The sequence below is a fragment of the Peromyscus leucopus genome, chromosome 13, assembly GCF_004664715.2.
Source record: "Peromyscus leucopus breed LL Stock chromosome 13, UCI_PerLeu_2.1, whole genome shotgun sequence".
NCBI classification, from domain to species: Eukaryota; Metazoa; Chordata; class Mammalia; order Rodentia; family Cricetidae; genus Peromyscus; species Peromyscus leucopus.
In genome coordinates, this window is record NC_051074.1 from 33,206,690 (window position 1) to 33,228,866 (window position 22,177).

The 22,177-nt window shown below is 46.2% G+C and overlaps 1 protein-coding gene across 3 annotated transcripts in view; it reads left to right on the forward strand.

Moving 5' to 3' along the window:
• Positions 1-265: 265 nt before the first annotated feature.
• Wdfy1 (WD repeat and FYVE domain containing 1) overlaps positions 266-22,177 on the forward strand; it is a 50,775-nt gene continuing 28,863 nt past the window's right edge. Inside the window, exons 1-2 of one of the 3 annotated variants that reach the window (XM_037210234.1) lie at positions 266-459; positions 20,388-20,455. In XM_037210234.1, the coding sequence (XP_037066129.1) occupies positions 289-459; positions 20,388-20,455 (239 nt within the window). In that variant the 5' untranslated portion in view covers positions 266-288. Of the gene's footprint in view, positions 460-16,349; positions 16,536-20,387; positions 20,456-22,177 lie in introns of those variants that run through there. The other 2 variants (XM_028884101.2, XM_037210236.1) reach the window with 2 other exon arrangements.

A 22,177-nucleotide genomic window follows, 5' to 3' on the forward strand; every position in this document is an offset into this window, starting at 1 on the left:
TGCAGTATTGTCTGAGGGGCGGGCTGAGCATAGGCATGCTCTGCGGCTGCTGCTGCTGCTGCTCGACTCAATCTGTTTCCGGGAGAACGGTTTGGCTTTTTAACCTTCCTCAAGGTCTTTGCTTGACTTTTCCGGGAGGGTTCTCTCCCGGGTCACGGCACGACACCTGCGCGGCTTTCCCAGGCAATACGGGCAGCTGCGGCGGCGCTCGCGAGCTTACGGCAGCGTGGCGCACACGCGGCTCGGTTGCCCCGGGCAACCGGCGCGTCCCCGCCCGGCGGTCAGCTGATGGGCCGCCCGCGGGGGAGGCCGCGGCGCGAACATGGCGGCCGAGATCCACTCCAGGCCGCAGAGCAGCCGCCCGGTGCTGCTGAGCAAGATCGAGGGCCACCAGGACGCCGTCACGGCCGCGCTGCTCATCCCCAAGGAGGACGGCGTGATCACCGCCAGCGAGGACAGGTAGGGTGTCTGGGAGTCCGCGCGCGCGCGGGGGCCAGGGCGCGGGGAGGGGGCGACCACGAGGCGTGGGGGCCGCGCCTCTGCCTTCCCCTCCTGTGGTCACCTTGGGTCGAGCGGCCACCCCTCTCTCCCGCGTCCCTGCAGTCCACCGAGATCCGGGTGCTGTCAGGAGGTCCTGTCTCGCTCCTCCAGCCTGGGACCGCTCCCCCGCCGCGCGCCTTTAGTTCCTGGGAACCCCAAACCTGCTCCTTCAGCCCGGACCTTCCTACAGCGCTCTTTCAATCCAGGACCTGGTTCCACTGCGCCCCCTCTATCATGGGACCCCGACCCACCCAGAACCCTTCCATCCCGGGACCCTGTCCTACAGCGCCCCTACAGCCACTGACCGTCCCCACAGCTCTTCTTTAGTCCCGGACCTCGTCCCACAATTCCGCTCCAGCCCGGGACCCTGACTCACAGGGCCCATCCATCTCAGGACCCTGACCTACAGCGCCCCTCCATCCTGGGACCCCGTCTCACAGAGTCTCTCCAGTCCAAGGTCTTCCTTCCTACCGCCTTCAGTTCAGCACCTTCTCCACACCCTTTCAGTCTGGGACCTCGTCCCCCCCATGTCCCCTCCAGACAGAACCCCTTGCTCCCGCCCAGGCCTCCAGTCTTGGGTTCCCAGTGCGCCCCTGCAACTCTGAGACGCCAGTGGCCATGGTCTTCTAGCCAGCCTTTGCCCCCCTGCCGCCCAAACCCTGCCTGCCCCTTGGTGCTGCTCCAGCCTCAGACCTTTGCCTCCTGCGTCTTCCCCGTGGGGGTTCACCTGGTGCTCCAGAGTTTCTGGGTTCTCCTGGGTCCGTTCCAAGTCCCAGAGGATTAGTGGCTGATTACATTGGAACCTGGTGCGGGTGTTTATTTCTTAAAGGAACTCCTGGGACGTATACCTCTTCCTTCTAGTTAGTTTGGAGTTGGGTTTGCGGGTGGGGTGAGATGGGGTGGGGATGGGGGAGTGGGTGGAGGGTGGGTGTGGGTGGGCTGTACCTTTCAATACTTCACCTGGCCTCAGGATCAGTTGTTTTTTTTTTAAACTTCAGCTGCTAGAACTCTCTGACCAAGATAGGTTTCAATTTTTAAACAAAAATGATTCATTCCTAAAAAGACTAGACGCATTCATTTTTAAAAGGAAAATTTATTTGCGAGTAAGTAGTTTTGTTTACGAGTAATTTATCTCCACAAGTAAGAAACAGAATGTCTTTATCATAAGACTGAAACAAGCCATGTTATCAACGTTCCTACTTTTTGCCGGTCACTACACTTAGGAAAAGACTCGTTTGGTCCAGTGATTTCATTTTACCCAAGAGGGAACTGAAGCCACAGTGGTGTAACTAGTTTCTCTGAGTCAAGGAGATGCAGAGGAAGCCAGAAGTGGAACCTGGGATTGGTCATCTGGCCTTTGGTGTAAAGGGACGGGACAAACAGCCCTTGCTTTAGAATTGTAGCAAGTTTGAAACCTTAAAGGTTTGATACACCGTTGAGGGAAACGGTTTCCTTGTAGTCTTAAGCAGCGAGCCGTAGGCCCAAACTGCAAGGGCTTTGGTGAGAATATTCTACTGTTCTCTGAAAGCTGGAGGCAGAGGCCAGCCTTTTGTTCTTCCACCTTCTGAAGTGAGTGAATTGAGGGCCTGCCCTGAATGGGAAAAGGAAACGTGAAGTCCCTAGCTCCTACTGGACCTTTCTATTGGCTTTTGAATGTGCTTAGTTGGGCTTTCTCCTCAGGTAGTGAGCGTATTTTCCCTGCAGTTTACATCTACCTGACCTCAAACAAGGTGGTTGGATTCTTGCCGGGATGTGAAACAGAAAGGGTGTGGGGAGATCGAGAACGGGAGATGAGAGAGAAGGGGATGTAAACAAGGCCAATGGTAGAGTAATGGCACTGGCCTGATAGTAAACAGGAATGCAGACCACAGCTTATTAAAGTCAGCAGGCTTTATTCAGTACAATATTTTATTTGTGACTCATGCATGTTGGGTAAATTGTCGAATATTTGAGATTACTGGGTAGGAACACTGCTAATAAAGATTTATGGAAAGTGATTACTAAGCTCCTTTGGGACTCAGACATTTAGGGGAGTTTTGAATTTGGATTCTTTTTTTTTTTTTTTTTTTCCACTACTCGACTGTTCTGTAGGGTCCTGGCAAATGACTAGACCACCAAGGAGTTGCTTGCTACTGAAGGTTTCTGATGTGTATGTTAAGCCTTTTTGTAGGTACCACAATTCATGGGATTTAATGAGTGTGGGCTGTGAGTTTTGTTTCTGGTTGGTCTTATTTTTTTCTCTAAAGTGTCATATTTGTCATACTCTCATTCATTCATTCATTCACTTAGGAATACTGTATCTATTGAGTATAAGGTCCTGGGGATAAAAGAGGGATCAAAAGCCATAGTGCCTGTGCTCATATAACCTCTGATTTATTGCTCTTTATGGCCCTTGTATATGTCTGAGGACTTAGGACACTGGCTTCCCTTATTCGGCCAAGAATATGTCAGAAATGCCCGTTCATTTGTCTCCACCGTAACCATAAAGGCGGCTGACATTAAAATAGCTCTTTGAAGGGCTGAGCAGCTTACTGAGGACGTGGCCCTTCATACTCTGCTCTCCAGATGCTGGGAGACACAGAAGGAAGAGACTCCGTGGCCTGGGTTGAAGAACCATCTTTAGGAGAGGCCCTCATGGATAAAGGAATGGTTTATAGAATGGAGGGTGTGGGTCCTGGTTCCAGCAGAGGGAAAGGACAGAAGGATGTGATGTGGTAACCATGCTAGATGTTTTAAAGTGGCCGGAGCAGAAAGTATGGGAGGCCATGGCAGGAAAGGTACGAGGCCTGGAAGGGCAGTGTCCAGTGAAAAGAATTTTAGTGTGGCTCTTAGGAACTAGATTTTATTTTGCTGGCAGGGACAAACTCTTTTTAAAGTTCAAAACAAGCAAATGATGTGATTGAGATTTATGTTTAGAAATGGCAATAGTTAACTCTTAGAAAGTCCCTTCTCTACCAATGCAAAATTGGGCCGTGTGTTTGTCTGTGTGTGTTGGGAGTGTGTGTATCACCACACCCAAGCTTATGTCCCCCCATGAGAATAGTGCAGTCCATTTCTCTGATCAGCAGTTCCAAAACTCAATACATTTTCAAAGTCAGAAGTGCCTGTATATGGAAGTTTTTTCAAAGCTCATTTGGTGTGAAAACTTGATCTGAGTAGATGAAACTTTGCAACTTTTATTTATCCCATGCAGTCTGTTTTACTGCATAAGCAGCAGCAGTGGAGAATGCTCTGTCAGATTCTGTCAAGAGTATTATGGAGGGCTGGAGAGGTGGCTCAGAGGTTGAGAGCACTGGCTGCTCTTCCAGAGGACCTGAGTTCAGTTCCCAGCAACCACATGGTGGCTCACAACCATCTGTAATGAGATCTGGTGCCCTCTTCTGGCGTGCAGGCATACATGCAGGCAGGACACTGTATACATAATAAATAAATCTTTTTTTTTTTAAGAGTATTATGGAATATAAGGTAAACATACCATATATTCTGATAGCCATTTGACAGACAGATCAGAAAACTGAGGCACAAACCACACTTAAGTAATTACCAAGACTACAAAGCTGTTAAGTGGTAGGACTGAGATCTGAATCCAGTTCTGCCACTTCCATCCCAAGTTCTTCTTGTAGTATACCTCGGTGCATGAGAAGAAACCGAGTCCAGGCTATGTCAGTCAGCGATTTCCTAGGCCGGCTGCAAATACAAAATGACAGGATTCACTTTCTGCCTTCATCAAGGAGCCTGCCTTTTCGCTAATTTTCAGGATTTAAAGAAATGGCTTGCAACTTTGCAACTTGTGTTTTAATGCTTACAAAAGTAGCTTTTGTATACCTTCATTTATTAGTGTGTGTAAATAACGTATGTATGAGCGTGAATGAATATACACCACTGTGTGTCTGTGGCAGACAGGCTGAGCTTTCCAACAGCCATTTTTTAGTTTTTTACTCGGGAGTTCCTGTAACCCAGGCTGTCCTCGAATATACTGAGCAGTGCAGGGTGGTCTTGAACTCCTAACTCTCTTGCCTCCATCTCTTATTGCTAGGACTATGGTCATGTGCCACAACAATTTTTATTTTTTTTATTTTTGAGACAAGGCTGGCCCAGAACAGCCCCCTGAGGGCAGGAGTTGTAGGTGTGTAGTGCCACACAGATCTGCTTAGGAAAGTAACTCTGAATGTGTGTAGCAGGATCCAGCTGAAGTCAGTCAATTACATAAAAGCCACAGAGAACGAGGACGTCCTGAAAGGAAAAGCTAAAGAGTCCAGGGGCTTCCTGAAGTCAGGGCCCACTTTTCCAAAGTCTGTACCAGTGGTTCCACTATCATTGGTGGGCCCCGGGGAACGTTCAGAACTATCTGCATTCACTGTGAGTTGCAGGGCAAAAGATACTGTTGGCATATGGGCCCGTGCCAGGCTCATGGCTCAGCGTCCTCAATGCCAGGGCGACTGCTCAACATCCTGTGGTACACAGACCCCAGTCACTGTCTTTCTCCTCTTTAGAAAGTGGCTCTCAGGGGCTGGGGATTTAGCTCAGTGGTAGAGCGCTTGCCTAGCAAGCTCGAGGCCCTGGGTTCAGTCCTCAGCTCCGAGAAAAAAAAAAAAAGAAAGAAAGAAAGAAAGAAAGTGGTTCTCAAACTTGAGTGTTTACCAGAATCACTTGGAGCTCTTGTGAACCAGAGACTACTGGGCCCCACCCCTGGAAATTCTGATTAGGAAAGTTGAGTTGGGGGGCGGGGCTGAGAAAGCTGGCATTTCTGTCAAGCACCTGAGGGATGCTGTTGATCCGAGGACCCTCAAAGCATCCGTGTTGTGCAAGAAAGAAGCGTTGTGTATCAATCGCCAGGGAAGAGTGCTCTTTACACCTCCCCTTTAGAAAGAGATTAATTGTGTGGCTATGTGGGTCTGTGCACTGTGAGTGCTGGTGCCCGTGGACTTGAGAAGAGGGTGTTGGATTCCATGCTGCTGGAGCTATTCTGGGAACCACACTCTGATCCTTGGTATGTGCTCTTTAACTGCTGAGCCATCTCCCCAGCCCTCCTCTCCTTTTTTTAGCATTTTGGGTATGTTTCCTTGGAGTTATACACGTCGCCACACAGTATCAAGGACCCTGTCTGTCACTGTGACAGAATACCGGAGGTAGCCAACTTGGAAGAAGAAAAGGTTATCCTCATGGCTTCAAGTTGTGGTCCCTTAGCCTAGTTGCTTTGGGACCTTTGGCTGGGCAGTGTGTCATTGCTGGGAGAGCATGGCAGAGGAAACTTCAAACCAGTGCAGACAGGAAGCTAAAAGGGAGGAAGGGCTAGGGTCTCAATACTCTCTTCAAGGGCACACCCCCACCTTCAATTGCTTCCACCGGCCACATCCCAAGGTTTCCACAACCTCCTAATAGCATCACTGGTTGGGGACTAAGCCTTTCAGCACATTATCTTTTGGGGGAAATCTAAGATATAAACCGTGAGCTGGGGAGACAGCTTAGTGTCTCTGTAAGCACGAGGAGCCGACTTCACATTTCTAGCACCCACTTACAAAGCTGCACATGACTGTGCATGCCTGTAACCCCTGGTTGGGGGACACAGACAGGTGGGTCTTGCACACTTACATGTATACACCACACACACACACACACACACACACACACACACACACATTCAAAACATAACATTCTCCTCCTTTCCAGTAAAATCAGACTAACGTAGCAGCTGAATACAATCTACCCTCTGAAGACATTAAGTCAATATGAATAATAAGGCTTAATTGGGGTCCTAAACTTTCGAACTAAGAATTTCCTTAATTGGGGTCCTAAACTTTCGAACTAAGAATTGTTTGAGCAGTGTCTTCCTGCTGAGGAAATTAAACAAGGACCACCATCAAATGATGTTCCATGGTAAATTTAAGAATTGGAGTCAGAGCAGTTACTCTCTGGAGGGGAGCTGGAAGCTGAGCTTGCCTGCAGGGCAGAGCTGAATTGTGTGAGGCAGCAGGGGCTGATTCCCTAGACACATGGCTGTTTGTGGACTCTGCTGGGACTGCACAAAAACTTAGTCAGCTGGTCCCGTGATAGAAGTTTTCAGAGTCTTGTTAGGAAGCTTTCTAACGAAGTAAAGGCTACAGACTTGCTGTCTTCATTTTTGACAAGGTTAAAGATGCGCCTTCTCTGTCCGCTAACTGCTCCAGGAGCCAGTAAGGCCGGCATTGATTTCTGCAGGAAACTCGCTTCTCTTTGGCTTAAGTCAGACAATGACAGATCTGTGTTTTCAGGTGCTGTGCATAAGCTGGTTTTAAAAAAGTAACAAAACAAAACAGGACAACCCTAACTTTTAGATAGTTTTGTATCATTTTCCCTTTTTAGTCCACCAGCTCTTTTAGTATATTTGTTGTCTCTTAAACACATTTGTTTGTTTGTTAATTTATTTTTGAGACAGACTCTCATGTAGCCCAGGCTGGCCTTTAGCTTATTCTGTAGCTGAGTTACTCGTGAGCCTTGTTCCCTGAGTTCTGGGATGACAGGCGTGTGCCACCAAGCCGGGTTTATGCTGTGCTGGGGATCAAACCCAAGGTCCTGTGCACGCACACACACACACGTTGGGCAAGTACTCTACCTGCTGAGCTGTCTCCAAACTGTTTCTGAACACTTGTGAGGATATTAAGACAGTGTGTAGGAAAATTTGTGTATTTCCTTACTGTTTATGGGAACTGAGTCTAAACCCGTTTTTTTTTTTAGGTAAAATACATAGAAGGAAAATGTGTCTGGGGTGTTAATGGCAGTATTTTGGTTGGCATTCAAGGCCTAAAAGTTTGTGTTATAAAAGAAACTGAAGAGTGGCAGGAAGCCAGCACAGACGTGAGCGCAGTGACTCCCATATTAGAGCGACCCCTCGCTGGGACAGTCATTTTCTTCTTTTAGTGTAATTAAAAACAGAGGCTCCAGCGATAAATGCCAGAGTTTGAATCCAAGTCATGTGGCCTTGGACAAGCTACTTAACCTCTTTGCATCCTGGTCCTCTCAGCTGCAAAGCACATATATAGTAGTGTCTACCTCCTGGGGTTCTGGGAAGAACTGACAGATTGATAACATAGATCAACTTAGAGCCTGGCACACGGCTAGCAGTTGTGATTTTATTCCTGTTTATTTTCCTTTATGTCAACAAAGCTAAATATACTTCTGCCCTGTGTGTGCATGTGTGTGTTGTGCGTGCATATGTGTATGACTAAAGTAAAAAAATTTTCCCTGCCCTAAATAAGGCATTTGGGAGCCAGTTACAAATGTAAACTTTCATAACTGACTTTGAGTCATGGCTTTTGTTTATTTCCTTATTTGGTCCGTTACAAGTCATTTCAGTCATATTCACATCCCACATAGATCTTTCCTCAGCTGTGGCAGAGAACCCTGAGAAGAGGTCCTTTGACTCACTGGAAGGACTCACACCTTACAACCGTACACACACACACAGCCATGGCATATTGTAGTCCCAGGGCACAACATAAACCCAACACATGCAGGAAGATAGGAAGATACTAGACCAAGCTTCGAGAGTCCTCCAAAGTGATTGTGGCACCACACAAGATGTGCTAAATGCTTCCATTGTTGAATTATGTGACACCACCCCCCTTGTGTTCAATACTGTTTATCAGGGGAGTTCAGCGGAGACAGTATGCCAGGTGTTTATTGGGGGGTAGTTATAAGGGCACCCTCTTGTAAGCATGTACCAAAATTTGGGAGTCTTGAAAAGAAAAACAAATAAGGTAGGGCAGCAGTGGCGCACACCTTTAATCCCAGCACCTGGGAGGCAGAGACAGGCGGATCTCTGTGAGTTCGAGGCCAGCCTGGTCTACAGAGCAAGATCCAGGACAGGCACCAAGGCTACACAGAAAAACCCTGTCTCGAAAAACCAAAAAAAAAAAAAAAAAAAAAAAAAAAGAAGAAACACAAATAAGGAGCATAAACCATATATTTTGTACAAACGTTAAACAGGGTAAGCCACTCTTCTGAGTTTTGGAATGTTGGGAGCCCCCTAGAAATCCAAGATCGGAGACACCAGCCAAGGGGCTAGCCTTGAAGGCAGGACAGTTGTCTCAGGCCTGACTCTGCTGCTGTGAATGCCTGTCCATTTTCACCCCAGGCTGGTCCTCATCTCTTAGTCACTGTTAAACCCTGATCACTACAGTAGCCTCCATGAGGAGCTCCTGAGCCCTAGCATGCCCTCCTTGAATCTGTCTTGCCAAACTTGTATCTCCAAAATGGCCTTGATGATGTCTTTTTTTTTTTTCATGACCTTTCGTTAATGTTGTCTGTCATCATACCTGTAATTGGATGCAGGGGCGCTTGTAACTATTCTGTACCCAACTTTATTTCCATGTCTGTTTCTCATTTCTTAGTGGTTCTTGCCAATGCGTTCTCTGTCCTGTTAGCATCTTACAGCTCTCTCACCTGGATGCTGTGGTTCACGTGCACCCTCCTCAAACCATTTGCCCTCCCCAGTCTCCCACATCCCAGCCTTTTAGGACCACTTTCGTATCCCTTTCCATCGTGGAGTAATTCTTCCCTGTCTACCGTTGTCAGCCTTTGTCAGCTTCCTCCAGCTTACAGTCAGGGGTTAGGTGCTGCTGGTTTGGATTTATTAATCTGATCCTCTCACATGGCCAGTACCTCCAACGAGCAGGTCACGCAGCAGGCCATGCAAAGCTACAACTAACTAGCATCATTGCTAGTTACATTGCTATATGGTGGGCCTTTCCCAATCTGGTTGACTTTAGCCATCTGCAAGTTCTCCCATAGGAACAAAGCTGAAATGTAACCAGTGCTATTGGTCTTTAGAATTAAGCTGTTTATCTTACTTTCTTTCCGTAAAAGGCACTTAACAAATCATTCTGAAGGTTAAGAGAGTAGGAATGTGTACTTACTCACTTTATGGAGTATTTTTTCATACTTCATAATCAAATAATCTCTTTTTAACTTTTTGAGTCAGGGTTTCTCTCATGTAGACTAGGCAGGCCTCAAATTCACTGTCTACCCAAGAATGGTCTTGAGCTTTTAATTGTCCTGGTCCAACCTCCTTATTGTTGGGACTCCGTGTGTGAGCCACCACACGCTGTTTATGTGGTGCTGAGGCTGGAACTCGGTTTGGTGCCTGCTAGGGAAGCACCCCCGCAACTGAGTTCAAATCGTCTTTTAATTATTCATTTCCCTCATAGACCACACACAGCTTTACTCAGCACAGTCCCCTTTAAGATCAAAGTGAGTCTGCAGCCAGCATTCTTGTACAGATTTGGGGTGAGGTCCTGTGTCGGGATAGTTGCCTCCTCTTATCTCATCTTCTTTGCTTGCGTGCTGGCAGGGGCATCCACCCTGGAAAGACTTCTGGGGAAATTGGAGGTGCTTGAAGTCATTGTTGATAGGGAGCCTTTGAGGGTACTAGGTTATAGTTGGTTTGTAGAAAATACTATGTGGACTGGATTTCCTTGGGTACTTGAGTACCCCAAAGGGCCTTCTTGCTAACTCTCTGTTCCCCCCAACATTCCCTGCCTGTGTGCTTACCCTTCTGGGGAAATTGTTTGAAGGGACTGAACTTTGAGGGTACCTTTTTTGTCCCATCCATTGCTCCCACCTGCATTTCTAGTTGTCAGCCCACCTTTATCACCATCCCCGTAGGTCTGGCCTCGGTACCTCCTTCCAGCTGAACACTGGCCTTTTAAATTCCTCTAGGATTTAAAACAGTGTAAAGCTTACAACAGTGTGTCCAATGTTAGTTTGATTGAATCACTAAACAAACTCATAAAGAGCCAGAGAGCAGAATCTAAAACTAACTCAAGCTGTGTTTCCCCTGGGTTAATTTAATCTTGGGTTTCCAGACAGCTCTACGGGCTATGGGTAGAGCTGAAGTTGTTTGTTGGTTATTATTATTAATATTATTATTATGCCGACCTCAGCTTGTCTATATTATTCCTGTCCTCTGGGGTGGGATTTTCCTTAGACTTCTTTTGTGCACAGGAGTCACACAACATCATTGATGCCAGTAGTAAAAGATTACATCTGGACTGGTTTCTCCAGTCACACAGAGAACCTGCAGGAGGCATTTCAGCCACATGGCTGTGGCTTCCTGGGAGGCGTTACTGATTAGGGGTGGTATGAGCACTGGGGTCCCTGCACGCCTTCTCTGGATGGTACAGTATCCTCACAGACCTTAAGCTGTCCAGTATTCCTTCTTTCCTGTAGTGCAAGCCAGTAAGTGCAGCCAGGCTTATTGTTCTCTAAAAATGAGGCCCGTTTTAGAAGATCCACTCAGCAACCGTTCGCTCGCTGCTTCACCTCCCTGTTACCAAAGGAGACACTTTGTTCTCTAGCGGAAATGCAGAGGTCAGAGTTCCAGCCACTTGGTTGGAAGGAAATTGCTGTTTATTTGATAAAGCCAGACTGAAGTGATGATGGTATCATTCCGTCTTCCTTTCAGGCTAACATCTCAGTGTTCTAGAACCTAGCTTAGTGCCAGAATTCAACACTGTTATCTGGATCCTCCAGAGGTAGGGTCAGACTAGGAAGCGATGTCCTTTGTTGTAGGGGACAGAAGTGTTCAGAGTCCAAATCTGGTAGTAGCAGCGTCCCTGCAAGCAGTCACAATTGTCAGCTTTCTTTACAATCACGATTTTCCCAGAGTTTAAGATAAATCAGGACCTTGGTCTTACTTTGTAGCATATTATATATTCTGAAGTTTGCTTTTTAATTAATTGGTTGAACACTACCTATTTATCAGGATAAAAGTAGAGAATGATTAAATTGCTTTATTTCTGTTGTCCCAGGAGGAAGTATTCATTGCTGGAGGTGGGGAGGGCTTGACCCTGGGCTTCTGCAGAAACACTTGAGTGTCATTGGAGATCACAAGTGGGCATGTGGTTATAGTCAAGGTTATTGTTTCGGTATCATAATCTGGAAAATATGTAGCACACCCAAATGTATGTCCTCACGGGTTTCGGATTGAAAATGGTACACATTAGTTCTACTAAATACTTCCTGGCTTGGGGGTCAGTGCCTTTGGGGGAGAACTGTGCTGGGTGTCCATCTTTGTTCTCACACCATCATGGTGGCGCACACCTTTAATCTCAGCGCTTGGGAGGCAGAGGCAGGAGGATCTCTGTGAGTTTGAAGCCAGCCTGGTCTACAGAGCGAGTTGCAGGACAGCCAGAGCTACACAGAAAAACCTTGTCTCAGAGAGAGGAGAGAGAGAAAGGGACAGAGAGAGAGAAAGAGAAGAGAGACTGGCTTTATGGGCTTGTGTTGGTAGTTTTCTAATATGAGTGTGTGTGTGTGTGTGTGTGTGTGTGTGTGTGTGTGTGTGTGTGTTTCAAGGCAGGGTTTATCTGTGTATCCCTGGCTGTCCTGGGATTAAAGGTACCACCACCACCTGGCTTAAAATGTATTCGTACATGTATTCTATTTCCCTGCATTAGTTAGCCTTTGCTCTGTCCAGAGCACCTCAAAGCAGTGGCTTAAAGCAACAGGTATTTCATTGTCGGGAGCTGTGGGTCCGGAAGAGCTGAACTGACTCAGTTCAGCTGACTCGTGCTTATGACCAGTCCTGTGTCTCAGCGCCTGGAGAAGTAGCTAGTTCCAGGCTGGTCCAGGGCAGTTCAGCTAAGACACAGGCTGCCTCTTCCTGTCGTCCTTTCTCCTCTGCAGGCCAGCCCCCCTGGTTCATGTATTTTGGCAGGCTTCCAGGACAGGGAGCAACAACAGGAAAGGCCTTTCTCAGAAGAGCCCCAGCACCACTTCTGACACACCCTGGGCAGCAGAGACACCAGGCAGCCTACCCACACGAGTGGGAGGAATAGACTCTACCTCTCCATGGGAAAGGCTGTAAAATCAGATAGTAAAGCGCACGGAGCAGCAAGGGGTCAAAAAACATGGAGCACGCTTCACACACAGTTATCTGCCACAAACTCTGACACACTGCATTTCACGCTAGGTCCTGCTAGATCCAGACCTTGAGTAATGAGAGATGTTATTATCATCCCTATTTCAACTTAGCACAAAAGTCAGATTTCCTTCCAGCTTTGGGGCACAAGTCTAGTTGAACCTAGACTTTTGGGTGCTCTGAGTCTCTTTGTTTAGGGGAACAAAGAACCTGCTATGTTATAGTTCTCGTTTATTTGTTTAGGAGTTACTGCTTTAGTGGAAAACATGTAAATTTCTGGAAAGGCTCTTTTTTTTTTTTTTTAAACTATACAAAGCTACTTTATATTGAATTGTATCTCTTGTAAGGTTTTAAAATGATGAGATTTTCTCACTTTCCAGTAAGAGATGGCTAGCACTGGACAAGGCAGCTTGAGTCGGCCAGTGTTGCAGCGGCCATGTTGGCTTGTGTGATTTTTAAGAAAACTTTCTGCTCATTTCTGTTTCCTGAAGCATAAACTGGAGGTAAAAAGCAATGTCCATCATCTTCACCACAGAGTAGCTTGCTCTCTGCAGATCACAAGTGTTTCCGGAATCCCTGTGTGGGTCTAGAATGTGGAAAATCTTTACCTGTACAGTTCAGTCCTGAGGACTAACGGGAACTAAGCAGGGACACACTTGGAGGGTAATAGCCTATTACATCTTTCAAACCAGGGAGCCTGGTGCCTTTTGGGAGAATCTCTTTCCCAGCCTTCTTTTTGTTTTTGTTTTTTGTTGTTTTGAGACAGGGTTTCTCTGTGAAACAATTCTGACTGTCCTGGATCTCTCTCTGTAGTCCAGGCTGGCTTTGAACTCACAGAGATCCGCCTGGCTCTGCCTTCCGAGCGCTGGGATTAAAGGCGAGTGCCACCACTACCCGGCTTCTCCCAGCCTTCTTGCATCTGGTTTCTTAGTCCCGATCTGCAGGCCCTATGTTCTGCTCCTTTGGGAGATCCTGTCAAGGCCTAGTCCATCTGGAAACTCTAGCTGTGCCTTCCATCGTGTCTCGTTATGGGGGCTAGAGTCCCTTCTTTGCGCAGTAGTGGCCTTCAGGGAAACACTCCTGAGTTCAGGCTGCTGGGGGATGTCTTTCTGTACACTGTGAATATATGTTGTTCCCATTGGTTAATAAATAAGCTGCTTTAGCCTATGACAAGGCAGCTTAGAGGCAGTCGGGAAATCCAAGGAGAGAGAAGGAAAGAGAAAGACAGAGACTGCAGAGACGCCAGTTGCCGCCAAAGGAGCAGCAAGATGCCAGCAGACCGGTAATGCCACGACCACGTGGCAACTTATAGATTAATAAAAATGGGTTAATTTAAGATATAAGAGCTAGCTAGCAAGAGGCCTGCCACAGCCAAACAGTTTGTAAATAATATTAAACCTCTGAATGATATTTTATAAATGACTGAGAGACCGAGGGGTGGGGGCGGGACATGACTCGGGACCTGAGAAAACTTACAGCTATCCTTAGCCAAGCCTGTACCAGGCACAAGTTCCTATTGATGGCCAGCAGACCACAGAGCAGGCGTCTTAGTGAGGCACACAGAAGCCTCTAGGGTTGGTCTTGTTAAGAAGGACAAGCGGCTGCCATTTATTTGAAGTTGCCTCTGATTCTTGTGCCTGAGGCCGCACAACAGCTTAAGCCTTCATCTAGTTTACACTCATCAGCCTTCTTTGCTCTTAAGGAGTGGAACATTTTCACAATTTCTCCTGTAGATAACTACACCTGAACACTAGACAAAACCCACCCCTGCACATTGGGAACTAATTGCAAGGTGTGTAATTGGTGGCTTGTCAGAAGTTCCCCACGGACTGACTGTTGTCCTCAGATCCTGGAAAGGACCTAGAGTCAGTGATTGTTCCTCTCACTGTCTACCCCGTCCCTCTACCTGGTGCCTGCAGCGCCCTAGAGTGTGCTTATACAATTTACTTATATAACTTTCACTTAGCTCAGTATTTTTGTCTTAAAAGGTGGGTCAGTAGGTAAAGGCACTTGGCACCAAGGCTGAGGACCCACATTGGGCCCCCAGAACCCTCATGGTGGAGGGAGACCCGACTCTCATAAGTTGTCTTCTGACCTCCACCTGTGTGCTGTGTGCATGTGTACACACCAACATGTGTACACACCAACACACACACTTCAGATAAAAGTGTTAAAAAAAGAAAACTGCGCCGGGCGGTGGTGGCGCACGCCTTTAATCCCAGCACTCGGAAGGCAGAGCCAGGCGGATCTCTGTGAGTTCAAGGCCAGCCTGGGCTACCAAGTGAGTTCCAGGAAAGGCGCAAAGCAACACAGAGAAACCCTGTCTTGAAAAACCAAAAAAAAAAAAAAAAAAAAAAAAGAAAACTGCATTTTATAAACATTTCCACACATCTACTGGCCTTCATACTTATTTTTAGTGACCATATAAGCTATTAAGCTACTGTGCCATTTGATAACCCATCTCATTATTTAACCTTTTCTCCAAATCCTGATTCTTACCTTTTAACTTTTAGATGGGAAGTTCTGTTTTTTTTTTTTCTACTTCATTAATTTCTCCTGAACAGTTGCCAAGCCTGAAACCCCTGAATTCAGCCAAGTTTGCCATCTTTCCTTTAGAGCTGATACACGCTTACTCATTTGTACTTGCTGTTTCTCTTCTCCCACTGTGGGTTCTGAGGATCGGACTCAGGTCCTCAGGCTCAGAGGCAAGCACGTTTACCTGGTGACCCAGAATTCTGCCGTTAATTTGTCTCACTCTTACAGTCAGATAAAGGTATGTTTCTTACTGTGTGCTGCGGCCAAACTCTTGCCAACGTGTTCTAGTTTAGAATGCTGGCCAAAACCTCAGAGCCCTGCTGCAGTGGGCGCTTGACTGCTGTCTGGGTTGTTCCCATGCTTATCCTGCGCAGCACCCACACACTTAGTGTGGCAGGTTGAAAATTCGGAGCTGCAGTCTCGCGTGCTGATGGACAGGATCACAGCTCTGAGCCATCTCCGCTCTCTCTCTAGATGGGTGGTGGAACCCTCCACAGGGATAGGGCTGTGGCGAAACCTGCAAATCACTTAACATAGGCTCAGAAAGAAATGATGCACTTCCATTCCAAGTATCTTTCAGAAAAGCAGACTATTGCTTGAAAACAGAAATTAGAAAAAGAAAAAAAAAAAAAAGAATGGTTCTAAGGTGTTTTTCAGGAAGTTTTCTTTTGAGGCTGCTAGGGTCTTGGAATGTCAGAGGTCCAGCCACAGTAGGGAATGAATAGAAAAGGTAGCAGGAAAAACAGGGCCTGACTGGGCTGGAGAGATGGCTCAGCGGTTAAGAGCACTGGCTGTTTTTCTAGAGGTCCTGAGTTCAATCCCCAGCAACCATGTGGTGGCTCACAACCATCTGTAATGGAATCTGATACCCTTTTCTGGCATGCAGGCATCCATGCAGACAGAGTACTCATACCAAAAAACTTACATACGTAAATAAAATTTAAACAAACAACAAACAAAAACAAGACTTTGGGGTGGGAGTAGAGTTGTCAAGTAAGAAATGTTCTGCTGGTTTAGTCCTCACAGGAACACGCGAGGGAGCAGCTTCAACGCTGTCCTGCCAGAAAACATTGGGCCTCTGCGCCACAAACGAAACCACCAGATCTCAGCGCTTAATGGAGCTGGCTCATTATATGGTTCAAGGTTTTGAGTAATTTGCATTCAGTAAAACATCACACACACTGTTGCTTTCAACTTACTGGAGAGCAGGCTTTGCTTAACTTTGCTGACAAGTCAGTGTTTTAGCCTGGAATTTCTTAAAGTATGACTAACTAGTCCAGTTGAAGCCTGTTTTTTATAACCCCATTAAGGCAAGGAGAAACACTCTGATCAGAATATGAAACAGATTCCCATGTACCTTGTAGACACTGGAAAACATTAACATACAGATTCTTGAGGATCCTGGGTTGTCAGGGATTAGATTTAATGTTGGTTTGATTGAACCATACACATGGAATGCCTCAGCAGTACAGGGAGGGAAGAATGTCGATGGTTTGAAGATGAGAACTCTGGGAGAGGGTATAAAGCTGAAGTCTACTGCCTGCTTGGAGCCTGATTCCCGGTGAGGTTGGCCTTCTCTGGCTTTATACGATGAGCACTTTTCAAGGGAATACCATAAAAGTTTCAGTTTCCTAGCTTGCTGGTTGGGTCCTAACCAGGGTCAGATTTGTGCCAACCAAGTTGTATGCTGTTTGTTCTACAAAGAAAAATGACGCCATGTTCCAAATGCTGGAATGCAGCTAAGTGGGATCTGAGTGTGGCCTTGGGCTAGGTTAAATACCATCCCTAAGGTGTGGATTTCGTTTTTTTGGGGTCTAGTGACGTGTGGGAGAGATGGGCGTTTAAGATTATTTCCTCCCGACTGGGTCTTCTGATGTCCAAATATTGCCCTTTCTGAGCACAAAGGGAAAAGTGTATCCCACTAGAAAAGGGGAAGTGCTGTGGGATGGTCTGTATGTTAAATGTGTTGCTCTTATTGGTTTAATAAATAAAACACTGATTGGCCAGTAGCCAGCAGGAAGTATAGGCAGGACAAGGAGAGAGGAGAATTCTGGGAAGTGGAAGGCTGAGGCAGAGAGACGCTGCCAGCTGCCATGATGAGAAACAGATGTTAAGATACCGGTAAGCCACGAGCCACATGGCAACTTATAGAGTAATAGAAATGGGTTAATTGAAGATATAAAAACAGTTAACAAGAAGCCTGCCACGGCCATACAGTTTGTAAATAATGTAAGCGTCTGTGTGTTTATTTTTTAAGTGGGCTGTCAGACTGCCGGGGCTTGGCGGGACCTGGAGAAAAAACTCCAGCTACACATGACCTTTGTGGTGGCAGAGTTTTAGTGAATTACCAACATCATGTTCTTCCATAGACTTAAAAATCTTGACAGTAGTTAGCTGCCAGATTTAACCCTTCGGTGCGCCTGTTGTACATTAAGCCAGTGAGCTTAAGCAGAGCTGCATGGAACAAGGCTCGATCTTCAGCGGCCTTTGTATCTTGAATTTGGACAGGAGGGAGGATCATTGAGTAGACTTAATCCTTACCTTAGAGTTGGCCTTTAACTTATTACTCTGCTTTGGCTTCGTCTGTTGTGCTGAATGTAGCCATAGCATTTCTGTGTAGACCAATTTCTCAGTGGTCTTAATAAATAAAAAAACACGGAGCCAAATATAGGGGTAAAAACCTTAGAGAGATCAGGGAAATAGGGAAAGCCACCAGCGAACCTCACCTCACCAACTCTGCAGCTTCCAATATGCCTTGCTGTTCTGCCATGTATATGGCTTGCTGTCTAGCTATATCACTTCCTCTTCCTGGCCAGCTCTGTCACTTCCTGTCTGTACAGGCCTCCAGAACTCTGTGGTTGGTACTGGGATTAAAGGCGCATGTCACCACTTGGGTCTGTTCCCTAGTGTGGCCTTGAACACACAGAGATCCTGCCTGATAAATGATAGGATTAAAGGCATGTGCGACCAATGCCTGACTTCTTTGTTTACTTAAAATGGCTTGCTATTTCCTCTGATCTCCAGGCAAACTTTATTTATTAAAGCAGAAATAAAATATCACCACATTTCTGATTTAAGCAACATGGAGTACAGTCAGCACAGGTAAGGCCCCTTTTGTGAGTCAGTTCTAGGGTAATCCTTGTATACTTCCATTGAGTTTTTAGATGGAGTTGTGTTGAAATAGTATCCAACCTGTTATCTACCTCGAAGGACAAGTCTATAGAGAATAGTTCATGGTGGAATGGTGAGGGAGGAGAGCTTGGGGCATAACCTGAGAGGACCTTCTGGAGACTTGAAATATGGCAGCTCACTGGTTTTCAAGGCCTGAGCTGGGGAGTTACAGGAGCTAAGTTTGCCACTTGAATCCTGGGTTTGCTTTTGCTGAAGTACCTTTGTCATGGTGTTTTAACAGCTTCTCCTGTCCCTCTGTCCTCCCGATACACTGAAACCGGTCAGATTCCATTGGCCTTAAGACATACATTAAGTGGGGTTCTGTGCTGTGTCATGGTGTCATCGATTTAGTCAGTGAAGATCACTGTCCAGTTTGAATGGCCGTCCAGTCACACAGACACAGTGGGCTATGCAGATCTTGAGAGTAGTGGGACGTCTTCTAGTAGATGGACACAGCCTCGCCATTTTCTCTTCCTCACACCTCCACAATCTGCGCCGTTCCCCAGAATCAATCAGCCATTCTTGAGTTTTGTCCCTGTGGAAGAGTTTTACTTGCCTTGAACTTCAAAAGGAAATAGCTTGATAAATAAATGGAACTATGTGTCAACACTTAGTTTTTATATATTTCAGTCTGAACTTACCAACATTTGTCAACTGTCATGTTGCTATTGGAATTATACTTTTATTTATTCATCTTTGTGTGTGTGTGTGTGTGTGTGTGTGTGTGTGTGTGTGTGTGTGTGTGTCTGTGAGTGGCACAGCTCAGGGATGGAGGACAACCCATGAGAATCAACCCTCTCCTTTGACTGTGTAGCAAGGATCGAACTCAGATCCTCATTCTTGATGGCAACCGCCTTTACCCAATGAGGCACCTTGCCAGCCCATGATTAGAAATATAAACACAACTGTCAAAGAATGACAGTGGACGATGAGAAACTTGTGAACAAAGCAGACCCCACTAGAATGCAGTTCCACAGAGGGGGCTGGAGCAGAGCCTGCCTTAGAGGTTTGGCAAGGGCAGGAGTGGCCCAGGCTGGCCCTGCTGTTTTCTCCTTCAGTGAACACACACATACACACACACACACACACACACACACACACACACACACACACACAGCCCTTTGGCTCTGTTGCTCAGTTACTTTCCTGCACACAAAGGATTTCCTCACAGCCCTGTGTGCCCTGATGAAAAAGAGGCCAGAGACACAGTGTGGGACACTTTTCTCCAGGGCAGGAGGCTGAGGATAGTTGTGGATAAGCGAGACCTCCCACTGACTGAGACACTTACACCTCTCTTCCTTCGCCAATCCCATACTGCTTTTCCATAAGCATGCTGCTTCATTTTTTCTGTTTTTACTTCTGTGGGATAGGGTTTTGCAATGTGTCCAAGGCTGGACTTTAATTCATGATGATCATTCTCCTGGTTTAGGCTTCCAAGTGCCAGGATTGAAGGTGTGTGTGTCCCTGGACCCAGCTTTTCTTTCTTTGTGTGCCTGATGCCTTCCTCAGTGTCTCCTGGTGAGACAGTCATGTGACTTTGTTGGTACAATCTGTTTCACCCAGAAAAGTAGTTGATAGTTTTCAGCTTCCTTTGTATGTCATTATATAGTGTATGTTTCTACGTTATTAAAATTACTTGAAATTTTGACCACTAGGTATTATATAACTTACCATGGTCATACTGTGTGATACATAATATATTAAATATATAAGTATGTATACCATATATAATATAATAAATTCTGTGTATGTATATATTTCCCTTTGAATAACTTTGTAAGATCAATTTAAAAATGTTGAATTTTTTAAATAAAAAACAAAATTGCCCTGAATTACAAAAGAAGATAACCCCATTGCATACACCACTGAGGGTGAGCATTCTTATGACTTGGATGTCTTTTATGCATATTTTGGAGAGTAAGCCTTTCTAAAGCATTGTAGCAAACTCTCTCTGCCAAGGCTGCTCTTTGCTTTGCACTGAATCTGGAGAATGGTGAGCTGAGCTGGTGCTTGTGTGAAGTACATTAATGTATATGGGGAGTCAGTCGCCACTGATGGAAAGGTTTAAAGATGACAGTGTCTGCAAATACTTGGCATGGGCATTAATTCTCATCCCGTTGTGTGTTCGGATTTTATAGTATTAGATGATTGACAGTTCTGCCCAGTTAGCTGACATGCCATTCAGAAGATTTTATAGGTAAAATGACTGAGCACTCCTCTCTCTCTCTTCTTGTCTCCACAGAACTATCCGAGTGTGGCTGAAAAGAGACAGTGGCCAGTACTGGCCCAGCATCTACCACACAATGGGGTGTAAGTCACACAGTTCTCCACTTAAGGGCCTTGTTTCTGATGCCTTTGATGACTTAATTTCAAAAGGCCTGGCTAAAAATTGCTGCTGGATTTCAGAATATGCTCCTTTATTGCCTAAGACTCTGACAGGCCGTAATAAACCACAGGAACCCTCCTTTCCAGAGGCACTTTGTCTACCAGCCTAACTGAAACAGGACCACAATTGAAGAAAGAAATGATTGCAAAACAAAACAGGAAACGGCCATTTTCCTTCATCCGAATTTGTCCAGCTTTAACTCCGTAGTGACTTCACAAAAATGACCTTTACAGTTTCTTAGCTGTGTAAGCACTCTTACCTTGGCGGATATTTGGAGGTTGTAGGAAAACTTGGAGTGTCGATTCCGTTCTGTCTCCCATGTGGGTACTGTGGAGCAAACTTGGGCTTTTCAGCATCCTCCGCCTTTAAATGCTGAGAGCCTTCTCATTGGCCCAGCAGTCACTTTCTCCTCAGTGGTTAGGGTCAGTAGTTAGGTTAGTGAGTTAGCAGCCTTTCCACACTGTCCCTCAGTGTTGTAGAAAGATGTGGACCAAGGATCAACACTTGGGAGACGGAGAGTCTTCTCAGAAGCTGGCCATGGAGCCCAGTCGGAAGAGTGTTTGCTTAGCATGTTTGCAGCTCAGTTCAGTACCCAGCGTGGCATGAAACTGGGCATGGTTGCCCATAGCTACATAGCAAGGTTCAAGACCAGCCTGGGCTACACGAGACCCCGTCTCTTAGGATGCCCTGACATCGAATTACCCATACATCGTCAAGCCAGTGCACACATCACCACATTACCATGTCTCTGTCTTCCTTCTTTTCTTCAGCTTTTCTCAGACAAAACCCCGCAGAAAATGCCTGGATGCCACCCAAGGCCAAGTGGGAGGTCACTCCTTCTGTCCCAAAACAGCCACAAAGGAGGCAGCTTCTGAGGGAATTCTCTATTTAGAAAGTATTCCACCTTGGGCCTCCGTGACATGGGGAGGTGGGGTGGGACAAGAGCAGGCTAAAGGCTAGTCATACTCACAGGAGTAAATGGAGTACATAGACCTTTTTCGTAATGGGGTCTTAGCTCCTAACTAGTGAGTGAACAGCCACAACTGTGGGACTCCTTGAGATACTCTTCCTAGATGACCCTCTAGGAAAAGAAATGGATTTGTTGTGAGCTTAATCGTTTGTTACTGAAGGACACTGTGAAGTTCCTCCGTAAGAGGCCTCATGTCACTTGTCCTGGTTACTGTTGACACTGGTCACAGCTTTCCTAAGAAGCATTCCGAAAATGCCGCGTTTGGTACGGTATGGATCAGCAGTTATTCAGGACATTCTGTGTGATGGGAATGTTAGTGGTTTTTTAGTGTTAGACCTTCCAAGAGCTTTGGACAGCTGGTCAACTTCTTTATGTTTATAATCACTCATTGAAAATGAAACACGTTTGGAATCCTGCTTGATAGTAAGTATTAGCAATGGAATACAGAGCACATTGGAAGACTCCCTGAAAGGCTGCTCGTGATATGCCAAGTAGTAGAACCTTCTTGTTGCCCGTGTCTGCATGTATTATGGCAGCACAGCCTTGGTTTCTTACTCAGAATTCTCTCCTTAACTATGAAGCGACCGCCTCAGTTAAAGCGCTTCTGGAGCCTGTTTGAGCAACAGGGCATCAGGAGGTGATATCCTCTGGGCCTCATTAGCTACAGCAGCCACAC